This window comes from Schistocerca americana, chromosome 8 (assembly GCF_021461395.2).
Source record: "Schistocerca americana isolate TAMUIC-IGC-003095 chromosome 8, iqSchAmer2.1, whole genome shotgun sequence".
NCBI lineage: Eukaryota > Metazoa > Arthropoda > Insecta > Orthoptera > Acrididae > Schistocerca > Schistocerca americana.
In genome coordinates, this window is record NC_060126.1 from 266,435,515 (window position 1) to 266,451,555 (window position 16,041).

A 16,041-nucleotide genomic window follows, 5' to 3' on the forward strand; every position below is an offset into this window, starting at 1 on the left:
AGTACTCTCTACCAGCTACAGTTCGATGTTCAGTTTAAGTAGAGATCAGTGACAGCTACAACACGCTGTAGTTGTTGTTGTTGTTGTTGCGGTCTTCAGTCCAGAGACTGGTTTGATGCAGCTCTCCATGCTACTCTATCCTGTGTAGGCTTCTTCATCTCCGAGTAACAATTGCAACCTACATCCTTCTGAATCTGTTTAGTATATTCATGCCTTGGTCACCCTCTACCATTTTTTACCGTCCGTGCCTCCCTCGAATACTAAACTGATGATCACTTGATGCTTCAGAACATGTCCTACCAACCGATCCCTTCTTCTAGTCAAGTTGTACCACAAATTTCTCTTCTCACCAGTTCTACTCAATACCTCCTCATTAGTTATGTGATCAACCCATCTAATCTTCAGCATTCCTCTGTAGCACATTTCGAAAGCTTCTATTGTCTTCTTGTCTAACCTATTTATCATCCATGTTTTACTTCCATTCATGGCTACACGCGACACAAATACTTTCAGAAAAGACTTCCTAACACTTAAATCTATACTCGATGTTAACAAATTTCTCTTCTTCAGAAACGCTTTCCTTGCCATTGCTAGTCTACATTTTTATTTCCTCTCTACTTCCACCATCATCAGTTATTTTTCACCACAAAGAGAAAAACTCATCTACTACTTTACGTGTCCCATTTCCTAATCTAGTGTCTCAGCATCGCCTGATTTAATTCGACTACATTCCATTATACTCGTTCTGCTTTTATTGATATTCATCTTATATCGTCCTTTCAAGACACTGTCCATTCTCTTCAACTGCTCTTCCAGGTCCTTTTCTGTCGCAGACAGAATTACAATGTCGTCGGCAAACCTCAAAGTTTTTATTTCTTCTCCACATATGTTAATTCCTACTCCAAATTTTTCTTTTGTTTCCTTTACTGATTGCTGAATATACAGACTGAATAACATCGAAGATAGGCTTCAACGCTGTCTCTCTCCCTTCTCAACCACTGCTTCCGTTTCGTGCCCCTCCAATCTTATAACTGCCATCTGGTTTCTGTATAAATTGTAAATAGCCTTTAGTTGATCAAATAGCAACTAGTTGATTAAAAGTATCCAGATACCACTGTGGAACCCTGAATTAACCGCCAGATGTCATTAGAGGTGGACACGCCATTATAAACGGAGTTGGGGAGGGGGGGGAGGCGTTATTGTATTGTCCGTAGAGAAGCAGTGACAGCGGAATGGGTCGGGGAACAGCTGTCAGCAACTTCGAACTTGGACGTCACTTGAGTAACAAATCCCTTAGGGACATTTCAGCCTTTCTAAAGCTGCTCAAGTCGACTGTTGATGATCTGGTTGCGAAGAGGAAATTGGAAGGGACAGTCAAATCAAAACTAAGAGCAGACAGATACGTACTGACGGCCAGGGACCGTCGAGTGTTGAGTAGGCTGGATGTAAAGAATGGCACAAAAACAGCGGAAGGAATCACTCGTGACTTCCCAAGTGCTACCAGCAGTTCAGCTAGCTCAATAGTTGTTTTCTTTTTGGAAATTTGTGGTAAGGTAATATGGGACCAAACTGCTGAGGTCACCGGTCCCTAAGTTTACACACTATTTAATCTAACTCAAGCCAACTTACGCTGTGGACAACACACACACCCATGCCCGAGGGAGGACTCGAACTTCCGACGGGGGGAACCTCGCGAACCGTGACAAGACGCCTGAGACCGGGCGGCCACCCAGTGGGGTTCAATGTCTGTGCTTAGGCAGCTACAAAGAGAGGGATACAAAGGCCGAGGAGCTCTTCATGAGCCACACGTTTCCGCAGTCAGCACTAAGTGACGTTTGAGGAGGTGTAAAGAGCGACGCCACTGAATAGTGATTCGCGGTGATGAATCACCTTTGAAGAGAGGGTGCTGTTACGATAAAAGGGTGTTTTTCGTCGTTATGGTGTGGTGCACATAACGTGCCTAAGAAGACGCTAAATGTGGAAGAATATCAACATATGTTACGGCATTGTGTGCTGTGTACGGTAAAGAAACATATCGGAAGCAGTGATTGAATCGGCATAGCAATGTAGCCTGTCATAAAACAGCATCGATGAGGCAATGGTTTGTAGCCAATGACATTCCTGGAATGTAATGGCCTGTCCTGAGTCCCGACCTGAATCCTGGGAAACGGCTTTGGGATGTACAATTTATGGATGTCCGTCTTGTTGCAAGCTGACTATATGTATGAAAAAAAGTGTCACCACAGCTGTATCTTGAGAATGTCTTTATTCTGTCGCACTGTTAGTTTCTGTGGCACATTACCGCCATCCTCAGGTCCCACTAATGCCAAAATAGTATTTAATTTCTTTGGTGCAGTGAAAGGCAACACTGTGTCAAGTATGGACTCCTGATGAAAGCTAGCCCACGGGTGCTAGTAACAATGATCCCACAGAAACGCCCCAAAGAAGTCAAAAAAATTGTTCAAATGCGTTTGAATTCCTAAGGGACCAAACTGCTGAGGTCATAGGTCACTAGACTTACACACTACTTTAACTTAAGCTAACAGCAACACACACTCCCATGCCCGAGGAAAGACTCGAACCTCCGGCGTGAGAGGCCGCGCAGTCCGTGACATGGCGCCTAAAACCATGCGGCCACTCCGCGTGGCCCTAAGAAGTCAAATACTCTTTTGGCAGAGGTGTGTCCACAGGTCGACGGTAACGTGCCGCCGAAACTAGACGTGTGATATAACAAAGACATTCTAAAGATATAGCTGTGATCGTTCTTTTTCTCATATAACTTTCGGATGCGCTAGAACGTCGATGTCTCTCTAGACCTACTCTGGATTCGGATCTTGAGGAAGAACTGGCTGCCATTCCTCCACAGAGATTCAGACATTCAACATAATTTATTCGAGCTGGCAACTGATTATTTCGGTTTCCTTCACGGGACATCAAAGGCAGCCCCATTGCTCAAATACTAGCGACTCGGCAAGGTGAGTGCAATGTTCTAGTAAGGTGTAAGTACTACCAAGTGGGGTTTTATTCAAGCTCCAAGTTATACGTACAAGCAGCAATAGATAATTGCAGTCGCCTCGACTTTCAGTTTTACAACGTTCCTCGAACGATTTGGTAAAAAGTTTCAAAGTCAACATTACCAAACATTTCTTCAGTGTACCTGTCTTGTTAAGAGTTTTCGAATGTCACTTAGAAAGTATGTAATGCCCTTACAATAAAACGTACTTGCTCCAATTTCTCGTCTGATACAGGAGTCAAGAACATTAGGAACGCCACAAAACTACTTGCCGTAAACCTCATTTTGGTATCTTGAACCATTTCCCAATTTGTGTTACGTCTTACGTGGCCCACTATACGTGATATTTAAATCGGTGTGGTTTGAACAGTGTTGCTTGAATAGAGGGAGAAACAAAAGAGAACAACCCCTTCTGTGTGTTTACTTCTTCTGTCAGGCAGTGTAACTGTCTGGATTCACAACATGAATAATTCCATTATGGATTACCTAGAAGATAACGGTCTGTTGACACGTAACCAGCACAGATTCAGAATATATCGTCCTTGTGAAACACAGCTAGCTCATTATTCGGCCGAAGTAATCAGCGCTATCAGTAGCGGATCTGAAATTGGTACCATATTTCTAGATTACCAGAAAGCTTCCGACACCGTTCCAGAGAGGCTTCTACTTCAATTGCCTGCCTATGGGGTATCGTTTCAGTTCTGCGTCTGGATTCTTGATTTCCTGTTGTAAAGGTCACACTACGTAGTAATCGACGGAAAATCATCTATTAAAATAAGAGTGATATTCGGCATTTACCAAGGCAATGTTATAGGGCCTCTGCGGTTGCAAATCTACGTAAAATGTTCAGGAGACAATCTGAGCAGATCTCTTAGCTTGTTTGCGGATGGTGCTGTCATCTTCCGCCTAGTAAAGACATCACAAGATCAAAATCAATTGCAAAATTGTTTAGACACAGTATCTGTGTGGTGCAAAAAGTGTTTATCTTTCAGTAAGGAAAAGTGTGAGACCCATGGGAGCACGAGAAGAAATCCGTTAAAGTTCGGTCAAACGAAAAATCACACAAATTTGAAGACTGTCATTTCAAGTATGTACCTAAGAATTACAATTACGAACAACTTAAATTGGAACGATCACACATATAACGTTGTGGGAAAGGCAAACCAAAAATTGTGTTTTATTGACAGAATACTTACAAGGCGCAACAGATCTACTAAACGGGCTGTCTACACTACGTTTGGACGACTGTGCGGTATGGGATCCTTACCGGATAGGATTGACCGAAGACGTCAGAAAAGTTCAAAGGCGTGTGGCTAGTTTTGTATTATGGCGAATTATGTCAGAAAATGGCGCGGATATGATACGCGAGTTGGAGGTGATTAAAACGAACAGATTTTGTGTTACTGCTAGATTTTTTCATGGCATTTCAATCAACAAATTTCTCCTCCGAATGGGAAAATATTTTATTACCGCCAGCTTACATAGGGACAATCACCGTTATGAAATAAGAGAAATCAGAGCTCGTAGAGAAACATTTAAGTGCTCATTTTGTCCCATGCGCTGTTAGAGAGTGGAAGGGTAGAGAAATAGTGTGAAGGTGGTTAGAAGAACCCTCTGCCAGCAGGCACTCAAGTGTGAAGATGTTGATGTAGATGTTGACGTAGATGCTCTTTCTTTGTGTGAGATGCGTGTGTTGGCTGCTTTGGCCTCGCCAACGTGAGCACTAATCGCCCTCGGAAAGCGCGTGATTTACGATCTCAGCCGACGCCTCATGAGGAAATGAGTGAGAAGTCGAGACTGTGTTCGTTCTGTTCAGCCTGGCTGTGGGAGTTGGGTAACCACAAGCTTATCACAGCAGGCAGAAGCTCCGCTAGCGGTAGACCCGTTAGGGAGGCACCTCGCTCCTGCATTTCTTTGCTGTCGCCAGAACTGCAGGCCTTCCCCGAAGAGCGCATGCGTCTGGCATGTCTAGCCGTTAGTTTCTCACAGCAACGAATTATTTTCTTGCAGCTGTTTTCCACCCACACCAGAAGCGCCGGTTGTAAGTGCCATTGCGCTGGTTGTAAATGGCACAAATTTAACGGAAACCACCGGCAAATTGCAATAGACACAGAGCAAGAACAATCATCGCTGGCAATTTCACAGACTATGACCAAATATAGAACCATCTCCTGGACGCGCTAAAAATGATCTTCACTAATCGCAAGGGAAATCCAAAAAATCATCTTATTTGGAAGTCAAATAACGAAAGAAGGGTGAGTCGACTTTGTGGTCTGGAGAAGGAAGATTTTGTTGCAGGATGTGGGCATAACTAAACTATTACACTTCAGTGGTGAGTATCATAGGGACATAGTTAATAACTTAACGAAATCCATGAATCACTTACTTTAGTGAGGCCTAGAGTGGGGTCTAACTAAATAATCACGCAATTCATACCATAATGAATAATGTGGCATTAGATAGAATTTGTGGCGTCCTTTGTGAATTCTAAAGTTTGCTCAATGTAACTTGGCCTCTGTGCAGAAACGCATTGTCTATCGTAGCGTCCGCAGCTCGTGGTCTCGCGGTCGCTTTCTCGCTTCCGGAGCACGGGGTACCGGGTTCGATTCCCAGCGGGGTCAGGGATTTTCACCTGCCTCGAGATGACAGTGTTTGTGTTGTCCTCATCATTTCATCATCATTCATGATTGTAAGTGAAGAGATTGGGCTGAGAAAACGTTGGGAATTTGTACGGGCGCTGATAACCGCGCAGTTGAGCGCCCACAAACCAAACATCATCGTCATCATCATCTTTCCTAGCGCTGGGCGAGTCAACCCCTGTATCCCAATGGGGAGGCCACCGTAGTTTGTTGTAGCCTGCAAAGCCGCGCAATTCGGCTGTTAAAAGCATCCATCACACTTGATGTTCCTAACCAGTAGCCTAATCAGAAGCTACTGGCTTATCAGATTATTGGTTGTACGCAGACTCGCTAGCTGTAGCTTAGTACTCTCTATGAGTAGGCCTGCAACAGAAGAACAAAGCGATGGACAGTTAGACACGGGAACGGGCGATGTTGTCGGTAAACCTTTACCTGCCCTACATCGCCATGGCATAAATGGTTACACAATGTAGAACTGAATTCTTCTGCACGTCATCAGTTAATTGCGAATACTGTGTACACCTTGTGGTACTGAAATAGTCTTTTGACTTTGGTGTACACTTTCGCTATTAACTGCAGACTTTATTTTCACATATTATTAAACATTCAGCAGGTCACTAAAACAGATAATTTGGGGAGTGTCCACACTCCGCCTCCATGACGGCTATAACTCTGCTAGGATACTTTGAGAGAGGTCTCCGAATGTCTGTGGAGGAATAGCAGCGTACTTTCCTCAACAGTCGATTTAAATGGCTCTAAGCACTGACTAACCTAAGGATTAAACCTAACTAACCTAAGGAAAACACACACATCCTTGCCCGAGGCAGGATTCGAACCTGCGACCGTAACGGTCACGCGTTTCCAGACTGAAGCGCCTAGAACCGCTCGGCCACATCGGCCGGCGTAGAGCCCTTCCATGCCTGCACTACTCGTAGCCTGATGTCCATCACATAAAGTTCTACTGCTATCTCTACAGTGTGTTTAGTATTCAACTGTAGGAGTCACAGGATGCAGGTCTGCGGTGTTGTCTCTATGTCCGAGCACCATCACTCACCAATACGGTCTCACCGGAAGATAGTTGACAGAAAATGATTGAACGGTAGCGGTTTTAAGGGTTGAGCAAAAAAGTGCCATGGGGAAAAATCCTCTGCGATAGTTTGGACGGGAAGTGGGACTAATGACGGGTTTGTGCCCGTAGCGAACTGACGACACAATACTGCACGCCTCCTTTTATATCTGCGGGTGCGCCTGTTGTGACTTCTAGTGCTCGATTTCCTGTTACTCAGGGGTGTTAGGATACATTTGATCAGGTAGTGAATGTCAGCGGCCGTAATTCTCGTTCGCAAGCCTTTTCTCTTGTCGGCTGTTGCTGTCGCCGCTCTTTAGTAAACAACTTGCTGCGAATCACTTTGCTGTTCTGAGACATACACTACAGGCCATTAAAATTGCTACACCAAGAAGGAATGCAGATGATAAACGGGTATTCATTGGACAGATATATTATACTAGAACTGACATGTGATTACACTTTCACGCAATTTGGGTGCATAGATCCTGAGAAATCAGTACCCAGAACAAGCACCTCTGGCAGTAATAACGGCCTTGATACGCCTGGGCATTAATTCAAACAGAGCTTGGATGGCGTGTTCTGGTATAACTGCCCATGCAGCTTCAAGATGATACCATAGCTCATCAAGAGTAGTGACTGGCGTATTGTGACGAGCCAGTTGCTCGGCCACCACTGAGCAGACGTTTTCAGTTGGTCAGAGATCTGGAGATTGTGCTGGCCAGGGCAGCAGTCGAACATTTTCTGTGTCCAGAAAGGCCCGTACAGGACCTGCAACATGCGGTCGTGCATTATCCTCATGAAATGTAGGGTTTCGCAGGGATCGAATGAAGGGTAGAGCCACGGGTCGTAACACATCTGAAATGTAACGTCCACTGTTCAAAGTGCCGTCAATGCGAACAAGAGGTGACCGAGACGTTTAACCAATGGCAACCCATACCATCACGCCGGGTGAAACGCCAGTATGGCGATGACGAATACACCCTTCCAATGTGCGTTCACCGTGATGTCGCCAAACACTGATTCGACCATCATGAGCCGGCCGGTGTGGCCGTGCGGTTCTAAGCGCGTCAGTTTGGAACCGCGTGACCGCTACGGTCGCATGTTCGAATCCTGCCTCGGGCATGGATGTGTGTGATGTCCTTAGGTTAGTTAGGTTTAAGTAGTTCTAAGTTCTAGGGGACTGATGACCTCAGTAGTTAAGTCCCATAGTGCTCAGAGCCATTTGAACCATTTGACCATCATGATGCTGTGAACAGAACCCGGATTCATCCGAAAAAATGACGTTTTGCCATTCGTGCACCCAGCTTCGTCGTTGAGTACACCATCGCAGGCGCTCCTGTCTGTGATGCAATTCAAGGGTAACCGCAGCCACGGTCTCCGAGCTGATAGTCCATGCTGCTGCAAACGTCGTCCAACTGTTCGTGCAGATAGCTGTTGTCTTGCAAACGTCCCCATCTGTTGACTCAGGGATCGAGACGTGGCTGCACGATCCGTTACAGCCATGCGGATAAGATGCCTGTCATCTCGACTGCTAGTGATACGAGGCCGTTGGGATCCAGTACGGCGTTCCGTATTACCCTCCTGAAGCCAGCGATTCCATATTCTGCTAAGAGTTATTGGATCTCGACCAACGCGAGCAGCAGTGTCGCGATACGATATACCGCATTCGCTATAGGCTACAATCCGACCTTTATCAAAGTCGGAAACGTGATGGTACGTATTTCTCCTCATTGCACCAGACATCACAACAACGTTTCACCAGGCAACGCCGGTCAACTGCTGTTTGTGTATGAGAAATCGGTTTGGAAACTTTCCTCATGTCAGCACGTCGTAGGTGCCGCCACCGGCGCCAACCTTGTGGGAATGCTCTGAAAAGCTAATCATTTGCATATGACAGCATCTTTCTTCCTGTCGGTTAAATTTCGCGTCTGTAGCACGTCATCTTCGTGGCGTAGCAATTTTAATGACCAGTAGTGTATTATCTCACCAACAGTACTACCGCATGCAACGGAACACCCGCCCCTACGGCTGTCCGTTCCCTATCACGCGGCCTTCGTAGCTACGGGCCAAATTACTTGTAGGCACCCCATCTCAAGGTGCCACTGCACGATGTTGCGACGTCACTTTAGTTACCTGTGCGAATGCTGATCAACTCACGTGGTGGGCGGTGGCGTCGTCCTGGCGCCAGTCGCGGTACTGGCTACTGTCGTGGTGGAGGCGTCGTGACCGCCATCAGCCGGCACCCTGGAGTCGGCGACGGTGTGCGGCGGGGTCGGCGTCGTGGCCTGCTTCTTCTTGGGTGGGGGCGGCGGGGGCGGCGAGCGGCTGCGGTCCGAGGGCGGCAGCAGCGGCGCGGGCTGCACGCTGCCCGGGGGCCGCTTGCCGGGGCGCGCCCGCCACTCCGCAGCCTCCTTGTCCTCCGCCCCCGCCTCTGCCCCCTCCTCCGTGCCGGCAGAGTTTTTGACTGGCGGCCGCTCCTCGCGGTTCCTCGGGGCCAGCGACGGCCTCTGCTGCTCTATCCAAGGGCCCGTGTGCTCCTCCACAGCAGAAGCGTTGGTGCCTCTAGTTCCGGGCAGTGCATTGTCCTGTCACAACAATACACCAAATACCACTATTAAGTTGAAATCCTGTCTCAGGTTTAACAGATATGGAAACTGTAATTAAAGGAGGGGGCTTTTAACAGGACTTACTGGTCACAAATCACTTATAGCAGACAGTCGAGAATGCAATAGCAGTATGATGGAAAAATACGAAAGGAAACTGAAAAAGTTGGTCTTAGGCTAAATTTAAAGAAACAATAGTTTTTACTACAGGAGTGAAAACTGATGTGAGGATAAAATGAGGAATAATTGCGGGAGTCGACAAACATAGATATTTAGGATCTGCAATAACAAAAAATAAGGTGAGAACATATAAAAATTACTCTACAATTAAATTAAGGACGTTGTCAAAGGAAAGGAAAAGGTCGCTACTAACCAAAACACAAATGAAGTTTCCTGGAAGATTAAAACTGTGTGCCGGACCGAGACTCGAACTAGGAACCATTGCCTTTCGCGGGCAAGTGCTCTACCATCTACTCGTCCTCACAGCTTCAATTCTGCCAGTACCTCGTCTTCTACCTTCCAAACTTCACAGAAGCTCTCCTGCGAACCTTGCAGAACTAGCACTCCTGTAGGAAAGGATAACGCGGAGACATGGCTTAGCCACAGCCTGGGGGATGTTTCCAGGATGAGATTTTCACTCTGCAGGGGAGTGAGCGCTGATTTGAAACTCCCTGGCAGATTAAAACCCAGACTCGAACTCGTGCTTGGATAGCGCAGATGGTAGAGCACTTTTCCGCGAAAGGCAAAGGTCCCCAGTTCGAGTCTCGGTCCGGCACACAGTTTTAATCTGACAGGAAGTTTCATATCAGCGCACACTCCGCCGCAGAGCGAAATTCTCATTCTCAAAAATGGTTGAAATTCTGAACTTTCCCATAGTAAGAATGCAAGTCGTGGACATAAAAAAGTGAATCCAAATAAACACCATTGTTCTGAAATGTGTGTTTGGAGAAGGGCTCTGAGTAAAAAATAAAACAGTCTCTGAGAAAATAAAACGAAATACAAAAGGTGTTCCCGTGATGACCTTACAAATCTTTAGGGAAGCTGAAGAAGGATACATGTAATAGTTTCAGGTAAGGGATCCTGGTCTGGAAACGGCAGAGTCGAAAGTTATAAGCGGAAATCGTTCTGAAATTTTTGACAGTCAAATATATGAAACGATAAGTTGTTAAGACTGTAGGACAGGCAGCTTCCACAAAAAAAATAGCTCTAAGCCCTATATGACTTAACATCTCAAGTCATCAGTCCCCTAGACTTTTAAACCTAACTAACCTAAGGACATCACACACATCCATGCCCGAGGCAGGTTTCAAACCTGCGACCGTAGCAGCAGCGCGGTTCCAGACTGAAGCCAGCTTTCACAGCTAAGGGCCAAAACGAGAGAAAAAGCCGGGTAAACGTAGGTTCTAAAATACATACCTTAAAAGCTGTAGGCACTTGTTCAGTAGAAGAGATAAACAAGAGCTCATAGCTCTTAAGGTATGCACTTTAGAACCCTTGCTTGCCAGACTTTTTTTCTTATTTTGGTCCATACTACCACCTCTGAATGTTGTCTACCCTACAGTCTTAGCAACTACAGTATTGGTACATGTATTTCGCTGTCAGAGGTATCGTAACGATTTTCGCTTATAACTTCCCAGACCAGTGTCCCTTACTTCAAATTGATGTATTTATTCTTGTCCAGCGTCCCTGAAAGTCTGTAACTTCATCACGGAATCTTCCAAGGCCAAAATACTGTGAAGAAGATGAGAAACTTTAGGTATATCACGATAGAAAACCCTTCAGTGATCGAAAGCACGGAAGGTCAAAGACGTAGAGGAAAATTAAGGAGCACGTGGACTGAGGACATAAAAAACAGTTCCAGAATGACCCGGTAACAACTGAGAACCAAGTATGTAGATTGCGTGGATGCTGCTTACTTTCATTTAAGGGGTATTTCACGTTATTTTTGATCTATGACACTATTTACGAAGGTAATTTTTAAAATGGTTCAAATGGCTCTAAGCACAATGGGACTTAACATCTGAGGTCATCAGTCCCCTAGACTTAGAACTACTTAAACCTAACTAACCTAAGGACAACACACACATCCATACCCGAGGCAGGATTCGAACCTGCGACCGTAGCAGCAGCGCGATTCCGGACTGAAGCGCCTAGAACCGCTCGGCCACAGTGGACGGCGATAATTTTTAAAGTAAAGATCGTTTCTATCTGACAAGTCTAACAATTCTCCTCTTCCGCCTTCCCCGCCTCTTCTCTATCGAAATTTACAGATAGATAATCGACGTTTGTTGAAATGTGATACAAGAAGCTTCAGTTAGACACTGGTGCATCATGCTTGATGGTGGACGATTATTCATGATGAAGAATGATCAGGCCGACCTTTGAGTGATGAAGTCACATCTAGAAATGAGGAAAAATTTCAGCTGGATATGCGTTTCACTATTGATGGACTGAGCTTGTACATTGCTGAAATTTCACGATCAGTTATTTATCAAAATTTTAGTTGCGATATGAGTTACAGAACAGTTTGTTCCCAGGAGGATTACTCCACTTCTGACGGATGAAAACAAAAACAATGAACGGGAACCGTACTGACTTCTTTCACTCGATTTCATAAGAATGGTGTAGAGTTTTTAAACTATAATGTTACTAGTGACGAATCTAGGTTTCACAAGAAAGTCCATAAAAAAAGCACTATTCAGTAGAATGGCATTCACGATCCCCAACAAATCCGAAAAAAATCAAATTCCGAGCACTAAAATGCTTGGTGACGGTGGTTTGAAAACAAAATGGCATCACCAACATTATCCCTACAGGAGGGCTCTAAATTCAGCTGTCTACTATCAGACCATCACTGACCACGCGACCCCGTTGAAAATAAACGTCGTGGGTTGTTGTCAAGGTCTGTTGGGCCTCTTCACGATAACGCTCATCCTCACTTGACTACGATGAGAGGGGATTTGCTTGGCTGTGTAAATGGGAAATTTTTCAGCATAAGCCTTTTATCCCAGAGCGATTTCCTTCTCTTTCCCAAATCGAAGGATTTTTTTCAGCGGAAAGCATTGTGGAGACGAAAATAAACTGAACGAGGACGTTAGTGACTGGTTGAACAACTTTGCGGCAACTGAGTACGCAGGAGGAGGTGAACTTGTAGAGGCTACGGTAGATGTTTACAAATCAAAAGCGACTGCTTAGTAAATGCATAGGTATCAAAATGTGTTAAAAATAAGATTTATTCCATTATCTTGGATGACAATGTCCATAGAAAGGAATGTTCTTAATTTTTATAATGGTCCTCGTATCTTTGTCACATTTATGATGTAACTGGACAACTGTGAAATTATCGAACTACTTTTATATTGAAGGCATAGTCTGTGTTTACATTTTGTTAACGCTGATGACCGATCCGTGACTCCTTGTCGCTTTTTCTGCTTTCGCCTCGACTGTGCTACGCCATTGTCTGAGCACCATTGTCTCCACTTCTCTTATGACTCCCGGTTCTTCGAATAGAGACAGTCTGCCACTTCGTTTTCCATCAGTCGTACTTGTCTGACTGCACTCTTAACCACTGTAATGCATGCTGCTGAATTGTTGCCGTACACTTCCACCAAACCAACGTAGATTGTTGCCGCGCTGTTCCCCACCAAACGCAGAAAAGTGAAGCACACTCCACTTGAAGGAAGGAAGAAAGATTAGGGTCGACATGGACACCCTTTCAAAGGAACCGTCTCGGCATTTGTCTGGTGCAATTTGCGGAAACCACGAAATACTAAATTGAGATGGTCGGACACGGTTTTGAACCGTCGTACTCACGAATGTGAGTTCAGTGTGAACCACTGCGCCATCTTTCTGGACAAAGCAACTTCAGTGCTTACCAAGACTGTAAATGAACAAAGCGTTACCTAACATTATTTTTCCAATGTGATAATTAAAACAACTACTTAATGCACAGCCAATGCCGAACATGATATCGATAAACAAACTAAAACACATTCACAAACACTAGGGTTTCAAGTTTTTGTCTGTTACACATCCTCCCAGAATAAAGAATAGGTCCCACACGACGTTTTTGACTAAAGTTTTCGGGAGGCTTCTGCTGGACGTAATGCAAATGCTGGGACGGAAAAGTCACTCCCAAATACTTGAAACTGGTACTGCCTCTGCCCCTCTACCAACCCCTCTTCTATTTTGCTGAAAGAAGCCTTGACTTTACAGTAGGCAGAAAATAAAAACAGTAAACTTACCTAAAGAAGGAACATAGCACTCCCGTGTGAAACAACGAATCTAATGATTGTAATTACTACAAGGAAGACTTTGACGCTGTGCTTTGCTTTTCTTAAATTACTTTCTAACGGTGCAAGCGAAAGTATCACCTTTGCATCCGTTAGTAGAATAGTGGAGGGTTCCAGGCGCTAACACAGTGGAGCTCATGTGTATTGTACAACTTAATCAAATCCTTGCACATAAGAAACTAAGTCGTAAAATTTGTAATTACCGTCACAGTCATACTGGATAGTTACCTGCATAAAATCTTTTTAAACAAGTCATCAGTAACACCTATACGAGAAAGAATAAGGCATTGGGTACCATAAGTTATTTGTTGAGGTCAGAATACGCGTGGAGAATAGTCGACAACAGCGTGAACAGTCGGTTAGCAGCTGTCAGAACTGTCAGACTTGCTCGCCGTTAACTGATCGATGACATAATGCAGCTAGAGTGGTGATGCGCACCGCCCAGCCATCGTCTAACAACAACGTTATAACTGTCTGGTCATGTGCATGCAGATAGAAGCACGGTAGTCGCAGTGTAATCGCCGGCACTCCTTTAATTCAAAGTAAAATTTTGTTAATAACAACTTCTTTCAATTGTAAAAGCTTTTTCTGTGGCATACAAAACTTATCGCGTGTCATTATTGCTTTCCCGTTACTCCCTGTTTCATAGAAACACTTAGTAGCACATTACTGGACCACTTTCGCAGACATGGTGAAGGCAGGATTAGATTGATAGTACTCTATGTTTCAGTGGAACCAAAATAAACCTTAACGTGTAGCAAAACAAACATTGCTCTATGACACACACGTGTATAGATTTTCAAAATACACTTGTTTTATGGCAGATGTAGATTTAAAACCTATTATCAAAGTCATGCAGACCCAAAGAAAATCGAAGTAGTACAACAGGAATTAAAACAACGAGGATACGATTTGTTATTCAGTTCGAAAGATAGGATCACACCTTTTAGTACTGCCATGTCTCGGCCGACGTCCTTCCACTTTGGTAACACCGGTTCCCGCCCGATCACTTAAGTATGCAACGCTAGACCCGGTTAGTACTTGGATGGGTGACCTTCTAGGGAAAACCGGGTGTCGTCGGCTGGAAGACACGCAAGTTCCCCAAGTAGCGTCCAGATGAAAAACTTGCGCAAGGCTTTGGTGTCACACTACTTGGTCCGCTCCTTTTAGCTGAGTACTCAGTGCGCCTGACTGCCATTCAGAAGGCCCATGATCGATTCCCAGCCGGATCGAAGATTTTCTCCGCTTGCAGGCCGGATGTTGTGTCATCCTTTCATCAGAAATGACACGCTAGTTACCCAATGAGGTGTCAACTAAAGAGACTTGGATCTCGGCGGCCCAACTTCCCCACGTGGGGGGGGGGGGGGGGGGGCTCACGGTCATCAAAGGTATACGATCGTCATGATCACTGTCCATGTCCGATTTTTCTGTTTCTTTCAAGCAAGAACACAGCGCTACAGATCCTCAACTTCTATTGCAAAAACGGATGGGGGCCACAACGACGCAAATGTTGAAAATCAAGGTACACCGGCGGCAACTCTTTTTTCTGAATACTGAAAACTTCGAACATGAGCGTCATCAGAATACTCAAATCGTATAGTGGAACACCTGGAAATATGAACTGGTGACCGACTTATCAAAAACATCTAAAGCTTTACGTAAACCTCATAATAAATAAAAATCGCAGGCCAGGTCCTCTTATCCTCATATCAAAAATGGTTCAAATGGCTCTGAGCACTATGGGACTCAACTGCTGAGGTCATAAGTCCCCTAGAACTTAGAACTAGTTAAACCTAACTAACCTAAGGACACCACAAACATCCATGCCCGAGGCAGGATTCGAACCTGCGACCGTAGCGGTCTTGCGGTTCCAGACTGCAGCGCCTTTAACCGCACGGCCACTTCGGCCGGCCTATCCTCATATCACGTCAGAGTGGTAAACAAATCACGTCGAAACAATAATCGAAGAAAAAGAACTCGGGCGAAAGCGAATGAAAACCTATATCCCACAATTTATAGACATTCGATACAAGCCAAATCTATGGATGCATAATAGGTGTAGGAGCTAATAGCATTTTGCTTAAAGGGTTGCCCTTATCAGACAAATCGCGCAGGGAAACGACATGAGCGCAATCCAAGCTCCGAACACCACTCAAGAGACAGAGCACATTGCATGTCCCGCGTTCACTGTTTCGACGTACTTCGTAATTATTCCATTATTCACATAGTACTAAAAATGTTCAAATGTGTGTGAAATATTATGGGACTTAACTGCTAAGGTCATCAGTCCCTAAGCTTACACACTACTTAATCCAAATTATCCTAAGGACAAACACACACACCCATGCCCGAGGGAGGGAGGACTCGAACCTCCGCCGGGACCAGCCGCACCGTCCAGGACTGCAGCGCCTTACAGCGCGCGGCT

At 45.1% G+C, this 16,041-nt stretch overlaps 1 protein-coding gene across 1 annotated transcript in view; it reads right to left on the reverse strand.

Moving 5' to 3' along the window:
* The window catches only part of LOC124545757, a 214,109-nt gene that overhangs the window by 87,536 nt on the left and 110,532 nt on the right, over positions 1-16,041 (reverse strand). The window contains exon 5 of the mRNA XM_047124700.1: positions 9,062-9,306. Coding sequence (XP_046980656.1) covers positions 9,062-9,306 — 245 coding nt within the window. The remainder of the gene's footprint in view (positions 1-9,061; positions 9,307-16,041) is intronic.